Raw genomic sequence first — 15,176 nt, 5'->3', positions numbered from 1 at the left:
TTTTTCGCATGTGGAGCTTTATTTTGGCAATAATTGCCATTTCAGCTATCAGTAAAACATCTGCCGTGGCCTATTTTGATTATAGCGCGCAGGTGGCGCCATCTTTCGGCCGCTCGCCGCACCGCAGTGCCGGCAGTGCTGGGTCGGAGCGCCGAACCTCCGCTGCCGGTCAGCGTAGGCTTACCATCGCGGCAAATATCTGAACGCCACTTTTAAATTCAGCGCTGATAACAATCCCTAGGACAATTTTTCACCACACTAACATCTACTTTCTCGCATGTGGAACTTCTTTTCGGTGATCAGATTGATTGGAAGAGTGATGACAAGCTAATGCTATCCCAGTCCGCGCTGGTTCGAGCCGCAGCGATATTTAAAAACTGGTGACGGCGAAGACGTCGCCGGCCTAATCGCCGCATCTGTGGCCAAATAAAGTTGTTCTGTCTGTCTGTCTGTCTGTCTGTCGGGTGGCAGCGACTCATCCGTGTCTGACGATTCAGACGACATGTTGACTGCGCAAACGAGTGCGGACCATGTGCAATCGTAGCAGACGATGCGGCAAACGTCCCTGACATCGAGGAAACCATGACGTCACATTCTTCGTCCTGCATTTCAACGGCCATTTGGCGCGTGACGACCGAATTTGAAACTGATTGGAATAAATGTGTTATAATTAATTCTACGTTGGCGGCTGACCGCTTTTGGTCCGATTTTCGTAATTACTGGACCAATAGGTATTCTTTACAGCATAAAAACCGAAAGCGAGAAATTTAGCGTCAGTACTCTTTTAACAAAAGATCCTGTGCACCACCTTGCTGTGCCCACTGAAATCCCAGGATTGTAAGGCTTTGCCCCAAGAGTTGGCATGCAAGCAGGAGTGTGAAATTTTCGTACAATCTGAACAGGGCCCGATAACGCAATCTTGTTCTATTCCTAAAGGTGAAACTTAAGCCTCGTCCAAATTTTTGCACCTTGTGCTGTTGTTTCATTTTTCTGTGTGTGTGTGCATTTAGTTTTTCGCTGCAATTTTCCACCCCTTACTGAGGCTTTACAACACCCGAGTTGCATTTCAGGCCTTGTGTTATGTTGAGGGCTTCAATACACCGGGTAGTCCGTTACAACGTGTGCAATGCTGGCGTCACCCGTTCTTCGCAGGAAATGTGCAATAAGAACCTGCTCGTCATCCACAACGAATCCATCTCAATCTTTCTGAAGAGCGTGGTGGCTGTCTTTGTGGCGCTGCAAGACAGAGAGCTCGACAGCCTCTACTTTGCACCAGAAGCCTGCGTGGCCTCCCTGCACCTGTTTCAGGGTGAGTGTAAACAGGGCTGCTCCGTTGTCGCCCTTGAACTCGTTGCAAGGCTGTTCAATTCAATCTGCCTTGAAGGTACGCTTGAACTGCACTGAGTACGTACCTGAATATTGGGGGGGGCAGTGGGAAACCTTGTGGGACTCCGTGCACAGTTGCATGATGGACGAAGTAGCCTGCTACATTACATTACATTACTACATTACAGCACCAGCAAACATTACAGTGTACACCAGCCCAAAACAGTGTAGTGCTTTAAATCTGAACGAAAATGTGTAATTGGCAAGATTGAATTTTTTAATCATTATAATAAAGTAAATGGAGATTATTTGTTGCAGAGAATTTATTAAATATACAAAGAGTTAAATAAATGTGAAATTGACATATGAAATTTTGAGGGTTTAATCGCTTGCCATATAACACTATATGAGGGCAAAAAATAAACCCAAGAAATGCATAGAAACACAAGAAACTGTAAAAATCACCTGCTGTGGAACACCTTGTACACATGCTTGGCAAAGTTAAGCATTAAAGCATTATTATTTGATAAAGGTACATCACTGAAACAAAAACAAAGAAAAACAAGAAGTATAAACAATCAAAACGAAAAGTCACTTTATGTAATTTTTTAGCCCAGTGTGAACTAACAATGGTGCAAATTCACCCAATTTGGCTACTGATGCAAAATCTGGCAAATACAAGAGACTCCAAATGCAATAAGCAAATGACAAAGGTCTATGTGCAACCCAGCACCCTCATGCAATTAGATTAGCTCCAAAACTAAAAAATTAACACATAAGATGCCACCGAGAATGGATGGGGCTGTAGTAATGCGAAGTAAAATTTCAGGTGAAAATTCTTTTTTTGAGGTTCAAACTGAATACTAATGGCTTGTAGGTGCAGGTGTGTGAATATCAAATTTCGGACTGGAAATCAAATATGACTGGTAAGAACTCACTGCGAATTGGATTAAACATTCTCGAATACAGTAGAATTGCGATGATACGAATCTCGTGGTTCTGCAAGAAATATTCGTGTAATCCAAAATTTGTATGAACTAACACAGGCCAAAAAATTGAGCACAAAAAAAAAGTTTTCGTTTATTTCTTTGCTTACTTTCTCGTGAAGAAATCTGTGATTTTTTCTGTTTCTTGTTCCTTTTTTTTTTTTTTTAACCTCCCTGTCACTGAGCAGTCCTTTCTGGAGCATGTAAAACTTTGCACTTGTCTCCTCACTCACGGTGCCCAAGCTCACGACTAGGGATGGGCGAATATAGATTTTGAGGTTCGAAGCGAATTCGAAGCGAATAGTGATTTGGTCGAATAATTTCGAATCGAATAGTTCGAATAGTACCCATTGCAAATCACAAATACAAATGAGCAACTTGTGACCTGACTAATGTACACATTTTTTTCTAATAATTAGAACTCATGTAGGCACAGCATTGTGTAAAACTATTACCAGTTGAACATTTATTGCAAAATCTTACACACAGCTTTCCTTTGCTGTATTCACAAGTTTTCATGAAGAAATGCCTGTTGCGCCACATGCTCTAAGTGCAGCAGTTTCCGCCGGCTGCTCATTCACAAGTTTAAGCGCCGCCTAGAAACTCGCAGAGTTAAGCGCCGCCTAGAAGCTCCGGTAAAAAAAGAAGTATTGTAGCCACTAGTATCCTCGGCCGTAGCCAAGCAAAGCGCAAGTGGCTGGCCGCCATTTTGAATAGGCTCGCTTAGTGCGGCGTACTGCCGCGCTGTGCGAGCCTATTCAAAATGGCGGCATGCCTATTCAAAATGGCGGCCTGTACAAGTCTGCTGGCTTGGTGCCGCGATGTTCGGAGCGGTGTCATTTCAGTGCCGCCTTTTTTTTTTTTAACCTAAAGTGTGCTGGCGGCCGAGAGCTTCGTCGAACCTCTAGGCAAGGCAGCAACTCGGCAGTGCCGGCACTGATAATAGAAATGTCCGCGTCAATGGGTCTTGAGCCAAGCCTGGGGTAACTCTCGGAAAGCTTGACCGAAAAGCTTGGCTTTTAGCTGCCTATTCGGGAGCATCGAATAATTCGAAAATATCGAATACCTGCATTCGGATCGAAGCGAATAACGAATAGAGAGCTATTCGATCGAATATTCGACAATACCGAATATTCGCCCATCCCTACTCACGACACACCGCGCCGCATAGCGCGTTTTTGCATGCGGTTCGTGTGCGTGTGCGTCTGCGTTGCGCGTGCGATCTTTTCATGCCTGCGTCGGCGATTCTGTGCCCGCGGCAGCTTCTGCCTCGGTCAGAAAATGTGCAACGCGCGCGGCAGTGGAAGAAGCCTGACGACTTGCACCAATGGGGAGGTGCGCGCCTCATGGCGGCAGGAATGAAACGAGTACAAAAGGGAACACAGGCAATAAATATATCAGAAACAATTCATGGTACCCTGCATCTTATAGACATGTATTACAAGATCAACACGACAGAACACATTAATTTGAAAAAAGATGACTCTGTAGCGCTTCTGCAAAATCTTTTGCTTTTAAAACATCAAGAGGTAAAGAATTCCAGTCTGCGACAGTCCTGGGGAAAAAACTGTTTTTGAAGGCATCTGTTCGAGCGAAAATAGGTGTCAATAAGAATTCATGAGTGCGTCTCGTAGCCCTAGTTACACGTGGTTTAACGCTGCCGGGAAGAGGTATTTTTATTTTGCCTGACAAGCAATCATGCAGAAGTATCAGCCGACTGACCCATCTGCGGTCATCTAACGTTTGAATATTATTTTCTTCCATCAGAAGAGAAGAGATGGTGAGTCATGCCTGCGGTATTTCCCGTAAATAAATTGGACGGTTTTTTTTTTCTCTGCACCTTCTCTGAGAAATGTCTTTTTTAGTAGAGGGACCCCAAACCACTGAAGCATATTCTAATTTTGCTCGAACACATGCATTGTACGAAGCACTCGAGACAGCCGGCTGGCTGCGTCAGAAATGTTTAGGCTTACCACCCCGGCAGATATTTCTTGGGCACTTTCACTAGCGGCGCGGATTATGTTTTATAGGGCCATTTTCGCCCGCGGTATCGGCTCCTTTACCGCACAAGCAAACTTCGTGTTGTGCCTTGAGTGGCATTTTAAAGAGCGCCCCGCACCATTTCATGGCCAAAGCCACCGCCATGTTGCCGCCGTCGGCCGCGCCGTGCTTAGCATGCGTGTGGTTTCATGGCAGCGTCATGTGTGCAGCGTGTTTTCGCGAGTACAAAAAAACAGCCCAGCTGTTCCTAGAGATAGGCGACAAAGAGGAGAGAGAGAGAGAGAGAGAGAGAGATTGGCTTTTTCGTATCATCCGCCCGGCCGCGCAGGTCTATTCGTAACAGCCGAAATTTTTCCCGTTGCAAACAATGCAATTTCGCCAGGACTTGTCAGAAATTCGTATCACCCAGAATCGTATCATTGGGATTCCACTGTACGCACTTATTTGCTTTATGGTGCATAGAGCAACACAGGTACAAAAGCAAGAAGATAGCTTAGTGGCTTAGACTACTTGACACATCTCATTGTTAATATACTGATAAGAAAGCTGTACAAAAAAAAATTAGTAATAATAGATTAGGTTGAGGTAGCCAAGCAGTGGAACAAAAGTGTGGTGTACGTTGCCATGAAGGTATCCCGTGAATGGACAAAGTATATTTGACTGGTCCCTGAAGTCATTGAAAAGGGACTGGAGATGCTAGTGGCTGTTATGACCCTTCCTGCAATAACTCTGTGATTCCTCACTTGGGCCACTGTATAGATGGGAGACTTCTTTTTCACTTCTAAATTTCAAGCAAGTATTCAGCTAACGTATCCTACAGTGTGCACACACTCGTGTCACGTAAATCTTAGATATTAGGCTTCTCTTCACAGCTTCAGTGTCGTGCGATAAAGCCTAACCAAGGGGGCATGCCATGCAGTGGAGCTTGAAAGTTCGCTCGTTGTGCAGCAGAGACAACTTTTTTTGCTCTGGCATTTGCAAATTCAAAACATTCGAAAACTTTGATTACTTCAGACAGCAAGCCTGTGCTGTGAATCAAATCAAGTGACAAACACTACTCGCAAAACATTCAAAGTTTGGAATGTTTCCGTACCAAGGGGTGAGACATCTGCGCATATTGCGCAGTTTCGATGCAAATTTGTTTTCCCGCGCCAGGCTGCTCCAAAAGCTTGAAAATTGCAAAAATTGTGCCAAACTGCTCCAAAACAGTCTTGAGAGCCCAGAATTTTAACGCTCCCGTCAGTTTCAGTGGGGGAAAATGCTTACTGATGGCATAATCTTCCAACACCCCCAAGGTCATGCTGTTTGTGAAGGTTTAAATGATGATCATTTAATAAAAAAAACGCATAAAATTGTACCCAAAAATTTTTTTTTCGAAAGTCACAATGTACAGTTGCACATGTTATATTCTGTGAGTTTTTAAAAGTCCTGTAGAAAAAATGCTTATGTGTTGTACTGAGGCGACAAACTATCTCCGGAACGACATTACTTGGCGCCGCCGTCTTGGTGTGGTGAAGATTGGAAAACATGGCCGCTGGGCAAAGCAGTTGCTCATGATTCATCAGGCAAAGCGCTCTTTGCCTATTTCTACTGTGGTTTTTGCTATTGGGGTGGCTGGGTTTACATTCAGTCGTTTGATCTGTTGCGGGAAGTTGCGCGACTGGAACGACGGGAGTTCATCAAAAACAATGCGGTGCTCGCGAATTCGCCGTGTTTCGGCCTTGAGTGTGGGGCACGGTGCATGCTTGAAGTGAAATTTCGGAACCATTTCGGTGTTATAAAACGCAGAGTTATTGCTGCCTTTGACAGCGAGCTTGCGAGCGGCGGCAATGGGACGATCGACACTGCAGAAGTGGCGGCACAGGCTACATCGCCGCAAAATGTTGGAGCAGTGTCCTATAGCGAGACAAGCTATTATTGCACACTAGTAATAATTGTTCATCTATCTGAAGTGAAATTTAATGCCAAGAGGGAGGTGGCTAAACATACCAACTTTACTCAAATTCGATTGTAATGAGCGTGCACCTTGGGGATTGAAATGGGAGGGCTGGTGGGGTGTGATGACTGTCACCTCGCTTCGCACAACTTTTGTCGTGGCTCTACACTTGTGCATAAAGCCAAGTCTGGGATTACAAAAATGATCATTTCAGCATTAAATGCCTTACGATTGCTTAGGTTTTTATTCGATATTTTCAGCGGCTTTATACACTATTTATGCATAGAGCCTAAGAATTTAAAAATAATTTCTACAAAGGTAGTGCAGTTCCTACCTTGTGATAGTCTGGTTGAAAAAAACTTTATTGAAAGGCTGTTTCAGTGTTATGTATGTTCAAAACCGGTTAAAAATTGCACTTTCCCCCCCGAGTTGCCAAAAATGTGGTTCGTTAGGCTCCTAAGTTGACATACTAATGCTGTATTCGGGTGGTCGTTTTAGAGCGCTCTAGAGCACTCCGAAAAGTGACTCCGTGTTCGGGTGGTCGAAATCGAGCGCTCGACGTATGTTCGGTTGGTCGTCTCAGAGCGTCGTACTCCACTCCGAGCACCTCTGACTGCTCTGACTCCGAAGTTGGAGTGCCGCCGAAATCCGGAGGCGATTGGGTCACGTGATCCCGGCCGCCGCGGCTCGCCTCTGGCTCGCCCCGCTCGCCTGCCCAGTCGGTGGCGTTCGCTGAATCCTCCCTTTCTGTGCTGAGGCCTCGACAGCGGTTAGTTGTGGGAGTGTTTCGACGATTTTGCTTCTCGTGCTATTCTCCGCATCATGTCGAAACGGAGACGCCTGTTGAGTGTAGGAGAGCCGTCTCCGCTACTTCTGCAGCTCGAAATCGACGCCGAGGAGGACAGCAGACGACGACGACTCGCACGTTTACGCTGCGAAGTTCGCCGAACTGTTCGCCGAACCACTTCCAGTGTTCAAAGTGCAGGAATACGTTCGCAAGGTTGTGCACACCTATTCTTACCTTCAGTCATTGCGAATAACAGGCGCTCGGCTGATGTCGGGGAACTTTGGCTTGGAGCTAACGCGTCCGATACGGAGGCCGCCATTTGTTGAGACACCTTGGCCGGCCTGGCTGTTTGCAGTTGCCGTTTTGGCCGCGCCGCGTCGCCACGGTCGCGTGCTACTCCAAGATCGGGTACGCGTTCGGTTGGGGAGCGGTGACTCTTGCTCGGATTGGGGGAAGCGGCGCATCGGCGTACTCCGAGTCGGAGTATCAGAGCGACCACCCGAATACAGCATAAATGTCGTTCTGCTCCAAATCAAGGTTCTTCTGCTCCAAAATCGAGATTTCGCTGCTCCAGAAACTGCTCCAAAATATGATTCAGCTGTCTCACCCCTGCGTACCTGCTAATCACAATTTTTTCGGCGGCTACTAGAAGTACATGTTTGCCGTGTGCACGAATATGAACCTGCCCTTTCAATTGATTTGCAAATTGGTCAAAGTTGTTTCAAATAAAAATTGTCAGCATCGATACTGCCATCACTGCCACCGATCTAGTCATCGAGGTCCTGCACCGAGTGATCTTTGATCCCTGTTTTTTGAAGTTCTCGCCGACAGTGTTGTTGGTAATTACAAATTTCATGTATCTGCAGTCCGAGTGAAAGCACTTTCATAAAACTCTCGCCCACGCCGGCTGTTAAGTTTCAATCCTGAAGCATTTATCCAACCACTTCCAAGTTTAAGTCAGCCAACCAGCTCACATACTGCCATTGTAAAATGGAGGTACAACGATAAGCAATGCCGAACTGTGCCAACATGTCAGCGTCTGGAGTAAGCAAAAACGTTACCCCCTTTTCGGCTTCTGAAGTGGAGTTTGTATTTTTTAAAAGGCAAGCCCTTTGGCTGAATTTTTTTATTACATTTTGAAGTGTTATCGCTTTGTGGTCGTAAAAATTTTACAATTTTGAGCTACCAATACAGGAAGGTAATTGTTAGTAATGGGCTGTTTGCGCTGGTGAAAACTGGGTCTGCATTTTCCATGTGGACGGAACAACCTTGTCTGCTATTCGCAGTGTGGAAATAAAGATTATAGGGGCCATGGAGTCAAAAATAAAAGTTTGTTTCAATAAAAAGACTGCTTTGTCCTAATAACAATAATGCGAGTTTTATTGCAAACTTCAGACATATGCTCGAGATATTAAATAAAGCAGTGGTCGATTTCAAACCACTTTCCAGTGATGTCTCCAACGTCGCAGAATCTTGTTTGTGCAATTGGTGGCCACTGTCCCAATCCACCCTTTCCACCAGGAACATGACTGGTAGGGACTGTAGTTCGTTTTTTTTGTCACAGGCGTCAATGAGCGAGCGGAACTGCATCTGAAATGAAACTTTCTCGGCTTATTCTGTTTTTCCAACCTTTCTTTTCCCAGTCCTGGCCAACGCTGGCATCTGCGGGGAGACCATAATCCAGCAGTGCCTCACCGTGGACCACATGAGGTCTCTTTTGACGCCGTACCTTGCCAAAGACCCACAGGCCTGCCAGGACTCCTTCGCGTGAGTGGTTTGGAAGAGACTGATACGTGTATGTGTGTGACGTGTGTGCATGTAGTTTATCTCATGGCTCTTGAAGTCCCTTGGATTCGAAAAGCTTGTTTTAGCCCTTTGGACCTCAGAAGCGTAGAAATGCAAAATGGAGCTAATAATAATAATAATAATAATAATAATGGTACTTTATTTCACAGAAACTAGTGCAAATATTTAATAATTTACAGGCATCCCAATTTCTAGGTCATTATGCGATTGAAAATTTTTTTTTTTCCAGCAGAACAAGAAATGTTTTTGTTTTCCTAAACAGTACAACACCCTGAGCCTACAGAAAAGAAATGAAGCTGGTAGTGCTGGAATTTACAGATTCGTGGCCACTTTACAAACCAGGATTTCAGTTTTCTTATATGCGTCATTGTCATACCCTGTGTCCACTGGATGGAGCTTCTTTTTTGTAACGTTAAGCTCCGCAAAAACAGGAGAATGGGGTGTGTAATGCAAGAGGCATCCTTGAAGAAATGTTGCCCAGAAAACTAACAGTTTTGGTTTTGTTCTAATGCGCTAGAGAATATTTTGTGTGGTGATGTCAAATGACGACACTAGGGCCGAAAGTGTTGCACCTTGAAAGTCCTACCCTTGAAAATCCGTGACTTTCTTGAGTTTTCTGCTTGTTGAGCGTAAAAACAATGCGAGGCTATGTAAAGACTGAGTGGGTAGTTTGTTGATTGGTGGATCTTCTTTAGTGAATAAAAGTTGCTGTTATGCAACCCACTGAAAGTGCTTATCCGTGTAACTCTAGCAAACATTTGTGGGAAATTTTCGAAGCAGGCGATTTCGCTGGACCCATCATTTCGACTAGGGGAGTGTTATCTAAAGGCAAGCCCCCTTTAAGCAAGTTCCCATCATTCTAAGCCTCCATCTTTGGCTGAGCATACTTCTAACAGACAGTGAGTGGTCTTTGAAAATCCACACACAATGCCTTCATAGCCCTTGAGAACCCTCGAGTATTTGGTATACAGTAGACTCTCGATAAACGGAACTTCAAGGGACCGAAAAAAATAGTTCCGTTTAACAGGAGTTCTGTTTACTGAGATAGATGCGTGAAAATGCAAATCTATGTCAGTACACACTTTCAATACCATTTCATGCAATTCTAAGCACCAGAAGGTGAATGTAGCTGATAGTTTTTCAGAAAGCAATGCAACTACATGAGGTTTATTCACCGCATTCACAAAGTTGGTTTGGCAACAATGAGTCACTGTGCACTACAAAATGCATCAATTATTTTTGTTTGAGTCCTTGAAACTGCGTCTTCACGGAGGCCAGAGGCCTGAACTTCGCGAGTGATTACTAGCCACCGAATTTAGAAGACGACAATGTGGTAATGAAGCGCTAATAGCACCACGATAGCACGAATGAGGTGGGAGGAGCTGAGCCCTGCAACGTCGGCGTCTTGAATCGAGACCGAAGGACTGGACTGGAATAAGAACTCCGATGTTGCATTCGTTGTGCTAATACGGCTGACCACTAATGAGACGAGGCCAACGAGGCTAAAAAAAAAACACGGAAGAAGAAAAAAACAATAACGATACAGCTGGAACCATGAAAAGCTGGTTTTCATGGCAATGGGTTTCACCAGTTCCATTTCTGGTTCCGTTTACATGGTGACGTGGACATATTTGTTCCGATTGCCGAAAGTTTTTTAACGTTATCTGGATACAAAACCAACCAACTTAGAGGTTACGGTTCCGTTTAAGCGATTTTCGTTTATCGAGATGCTACTGTATATTCTATAAACCAGCATGAACTTTGCTTTGTGTTCTGTCTATTTCAATTTGTGCTGTGAACAAATGCACAATGTTCTTGTAGTTTTTACGGTGTGGTGTATAGGCTTCGGTTTTTTGCGCGTTACGTCGAAGCACTTCTTGACTTGACTTGCGCATTTTAGTGTTATTTGTGCTCTAAGAAGATAGCATGCAGTAGTTCCACAGTTTTACTTGCTACTGGGGCAAGTGTGAATCGCGGAGAAATAGTTGATCTGACGAGAAATATCAGCACTTTGTAAGGGAAGTGCACAATAACAAAACGAGGTAGATTGAGCCTTGCGGGCATTAGCTGCAAATGACTTGCATACAGTGTGTTGCGACGGTAATTGGAACACTTTAAAAAATTTTCCTCAGCGAACCGCCGCTCTGTTCGCGCTCAAACTTCATATGAAGGTCGCATTTTATGGTCTATTTTGTTTGATACCGGGAGCAATGATGGTACTTACCCGTGTATTCTGAAAATAAATAAAAACGATTTTCGCCTATGAGAAAATGGCGGCGATTTGGACGTGCGAGCCCGAAAACCGGGTTTTCTGATCGTCTGTTAGCTCATTTCTAGGTGCATTTTCTCATTGTCTGCTGCACCATTTGGCTCCGTACGTGAATCCCAAACGTGCGTTTAACTCTGCGGGTGGTTCCGTCGTTTTAACATAAACTTGGGCTGGCTTGAACGTCCAAATCAGCCGCCATTTTCCCATAGGCGAAAATCGTTTTTATTTATTTTCAGGATACATGGGTAAGTACCATCATTGCTCCCGGTATCAAACATAATATACAACAAATTGCGACCTTCGTGGCAAGTCTGAGTGCGAATAGAGCCACGGTTCGCTCAGGAAAAATTTTTGAAGTGTTCCAATTTTCGTCGCAACACCCTGTATGTAACAATGCCGTCAAAAGATGTTGCAGGTAGCATCCTATCCAATCTGAAGAGAAAAAAAACTTTGTGGTTACAAAAAAAAGTCTTGTTTTAAAAAAGTCCAATTTATCTCAGTTCACCGGTCTCTTTGAAATGGGGCATCTGAAGTTCTGGACATGTGTATATCTTGAGACAACATGACCTACTTGTGTCGTTTATAGATGGTGCATTAGGAATATTATCTTTTTCAGGGTTTAGGGGGGAAGTCCCTTAGGGGCTGGGGCTGTTGACATCTGTCGTTGTCGTCGTCATAATTGCCGTCTCATGTACCTAGTCACGCTACTGAAACACAGAGAAACTCATTTACGCCTCGTGGTAGAACGTAACACGTTCTCAAAAAACACCAAGACCCTCGCTTACGCTTTGCGCTAGAGAGCTTGGTGCTTCAAAGACGAGACTTTTACAGCAAGGCTGTGTACCTCTACCTCCCAACGATTTCATCTCTGTTGGCAAAAATGCCAAGGTGCCGAGAAAGCACTTACCGTATTTTCACGCATATAACCCGCACTAAAAAATGCGAAAATTTCAATGGCAAAGTAGGGGTGCGGATAACACGTGGGGTTTTTCCTTTAATGCAGCTTCACGGCAATGTGCGTTGTGCCGTGATGCTCCTACGCAGTAACACTGAAAGCCTTCCATGGCAGTGATTGCGCAAAACATACAAGGAAGAAAAAACAAGGGCGAGCGCACGCTAAAGCTGACTGAATTTTATTAGCGAATTGTGACTTTCACCTTGCATTAGTGTATTCTACTTGCTAAATATACGTTCTTTTTGTTTTGTTTTTTGTCTATATACCGTATTTATTCGAAAATAGGTCGAGCACGAATATAGGTCGACCCCCTAAAAATTGAAGTCGCCGAAAAAAAAATAATATATTCGATTATAGGTCGACCCGTACTTTTAAGAAAAAACTTGAGGAAACTTTTTAAAACTCCCATTTATTTACAACGCGGTCACCTCACTGGTTGGAGCCACACACTGCGTCGTCGTCGGAACTTGCGCCGCATGCGCCGCAATTCATTACCCACCCCCGCCCCCGACTGGCTTTGAAGGCTGAACGGCCAATCCTGCCTCGCAGCGCTAACTGTTGAGCTTTGGTCTGAATATCGCACGCTCCTCTTCCACGTGCAGCCGGAGTTTTTTCTCGAGAGCATCGTGCCTCCCAATTGTAGGGCCACGAAACGCATGACGCAGTCCCCTACAAGCAAAAAGTTCGTCCCGCTGTTTCCGCCATCCCCTGATCAGCTTTTCATTAACGTCTAACTCTCGCTGAGCGGCGCAGTTGTTCAAGTTCTCAACAAACAGGATCACCCGCCGCTTAAAGTCCGACGTGACATCGCGAAATGCGCACGAGAAAAACGTTATGTGCGGAAATCACAACGAAGCAAACACAAAGAAAGGGCATGAAACGGAGAACGGGAGATAGTAGAGACAGCGAGCGAAGCAGGCAACGCCGTTAAAATCACAACGAAGCAAACACAAAGAAAGGGCATGAAACGGAGAACGGGAGATAGTAGAGACAGCGAGCGAAGCAGGCAACGCCATTCCGTTCACGAGGTGGCTACGCTAGGTGGCGAAAGTCACCTTTACCCCCACCTCGCGCTAGCCGCTACCGTGGCTCCGAAGACACCAAGCCAAGCCAATCTGGGTCTCTAGCCAGTACGTCAGCTCGCTCGTGTCCGGTTCGGCCGCAGGTAATGCGCGATAGCCGGCAGTGACTGTGGGTGGTTTTCTTACGCTGATTGTTTTGTTATTTTTTCCTTTATTTTCTTGCCTGTCTTTGTTCTAGATGCTCCGCGCTGCCGCCTCAAATTGAGGAGCGCCGGGCGCGACGGAGAAACGGATCGCTCGGTGCGCTCGCCATTTTTGATCACGACCATAGGTCGAGGTTCTTCGGTCACGATTATAGGTCGACCCTCAATTTTTAAGCACATTTTCGGAAAAAAAAGGTCGACCTATATTCGAATAAATACGGTAGTATGGGAGCAGCAGCTTTGGTGCAGCCTTTCCTATATCAAATGTGCGTGCAACACACGGGGATTTTTTTTTTCTTTTCCAGTGGGCATAAAGTGGGTGTGCGGATTATATGCAGGGGTGGGTTATATGCGCCGAAATACGGTATACACTGCATGCGTCACCCCTCTCCAGGTTTCCTGTTAGTGGAGATGGCCGGGGATTTGTTTTTAACGCTTCACAGTAGAGCAGTTGCTGTATTCTGAAGCAGCCCCTCTTTCTCTCTCTCTCTCTCTCCCTCTCTCACTTCTCCCCCTTAAAACTGGTGCTTCAGGAGTGGTTAGGAGTGCTTACATTGAAGCCACATCTTAAATGACACTTCAATTTTTTTAAAAGTTCTTGGGGGGGGGGGGGGGGGGGTGTGCTTAGAATCTCAGAAATATTTTTGTTTTTTAAATCCCACGTCAAATTGTTTGGGTATGGAATGACCATGAATCAAAATAGATGTGCTTGTTTGAAAGAAAAACTGAATTGTCATTTTTAACTTCTCGTTTCTCCTCAGCCAAACCACAAGTGTCAAGCAGGTGGAAGTGGTCATTTCAACCCTCGACTTCCTGTGCCAGTTCTCTCTGAAGCTTGAGAATGCCGAGCAATGCCTGCACGAGCTTCTTCAGGTAAGCCCGCTTTCGTAGGAGTTGCTGCGGTACTGCTGCCAGATGCCACATGCGTTTTACTGTCGTGGTGCCTTTAGCTTGTATCCGAAAAAGCGTGTGAAGTTCCACGCTGAATTTGTGTGGAATTATTTGCAGTTTCTGCTTTTAACCAACAAAACTTGTGAGCCCATCTGGTAAGCAACAGCTACCAGGGACACTGCTTGCAACAGGAACTCTGCAGCAGAAATTTTCTTCATCGCAAAAGGGACCCCTTCCCCCCCTTTCTTACCAGCCCCAAAAGACACACCTGTCTGCTAGTACACCACATAGTTGCTGTCATATTGGCTACAAAACAACTAGCTTGGCATGGCTTCAGTTGATTTTGCAGCCAGCTTATTAAAAAAAATGTTGCCGGCATTGTTAGAGTGTTAAGGAGATAGCATAATCCAATCTGTGTCTAAAATAGATTTTCTGGTTCATAGCTTGAAGCTGAAATTCAGTGCACTTCTTCTTGTCTGCTTCATGAAGGGCAAAAGTAGGGGTTGGGGCATGGCCAAATGTGGCAGTTGTGGTGAAATATCTGTTTTTATTGGAATGGGCGATTGGGCAAGTTACCGTATAATGCTTAGAAATAGCGCAAAAATCACAACACGAGAAGAGAGAGAAGAGCACAAGCATGGTGCTCTCTTGTGTCCTGGTTTTTGCACTATTTTTAGGCATACCGTTCTTGTCGCTCATGTCACCAAGCGAGAGCAGGCTTTATTCGTGCGGCTATATGCTTAAAGTTGGTCTGTAGTTGGTCCCAGCTGGTTTCTGCTAATGACGTCCTGGATCCAGCAGGCCATTGTAGCAGAGACCAGCTGGGTATCGACAACCCCTGGTACCAACTGTTCTTCCTTTCTGATTGAGGGGGAAAGCAAAAACGCACGTGTGTTTGAGATTTCGGCGCACGTTAAAGATCCCCGGGTGGTCAAAATTGATCCGGAGCCCTCCACTACGGTTCACCTGATCGCCTGCGTTGCATTGGCGCGTT

At 45.2% G+C, this 15,176-nt stretch overlaps 1 protein-coding gene across 1 annotated transcript in view; it reads left to right on the top strand.

The window, feature by feature from the left end:
• The window catches only part of LOC144138609 (protein CIP2A homolog), an 89,556-nt gene that overhangs the window by 42,134 nt on the left and 32,246 nt on the right, over positions 1-15,176 (top strand). Inside the window, exons 10-12 of the mRNA XM_077670987.1 lie at positions 1,153-1,309; positions 8,680-8,803; positions 14,053-14,164. Of these exons, the coding sequence (XP_077527113.1) occupies positions 1,153-1,309; positions 8,680-8,803; positions 14,053-14,164 (393 nt within the window). The remainder of the gene's footprint in view (positions 1-1,152; positions 1,310-8,679; positions 8,804-14,052; positions 14,165-15,176) is intronic.

This window comes from Haemaphysalis longicornis, unplaced genomic scaffold, assembly GCF_048455015.1.
Source record: "Haemaphysalis longicornis isolate Haplotype H1 unplaced genomic scaffold, Haemaphysalis longicornis Haplotype H1 scaffold_5, whole genome shotgun sequence".
Taxonomy (NCBI): domain Eukaryota; kingdom Metazoa; phylum Arthropoda; class Arachnida; order Ixodida; family Ixodidae; genus Haemaphysalis; species Haemaphysalis longicornis.
The sequence above is the reverse complement of the archived record's forward strand: the minus strand, read 5'-3'. Positions and strand labels throughout refer to the sequence as shown.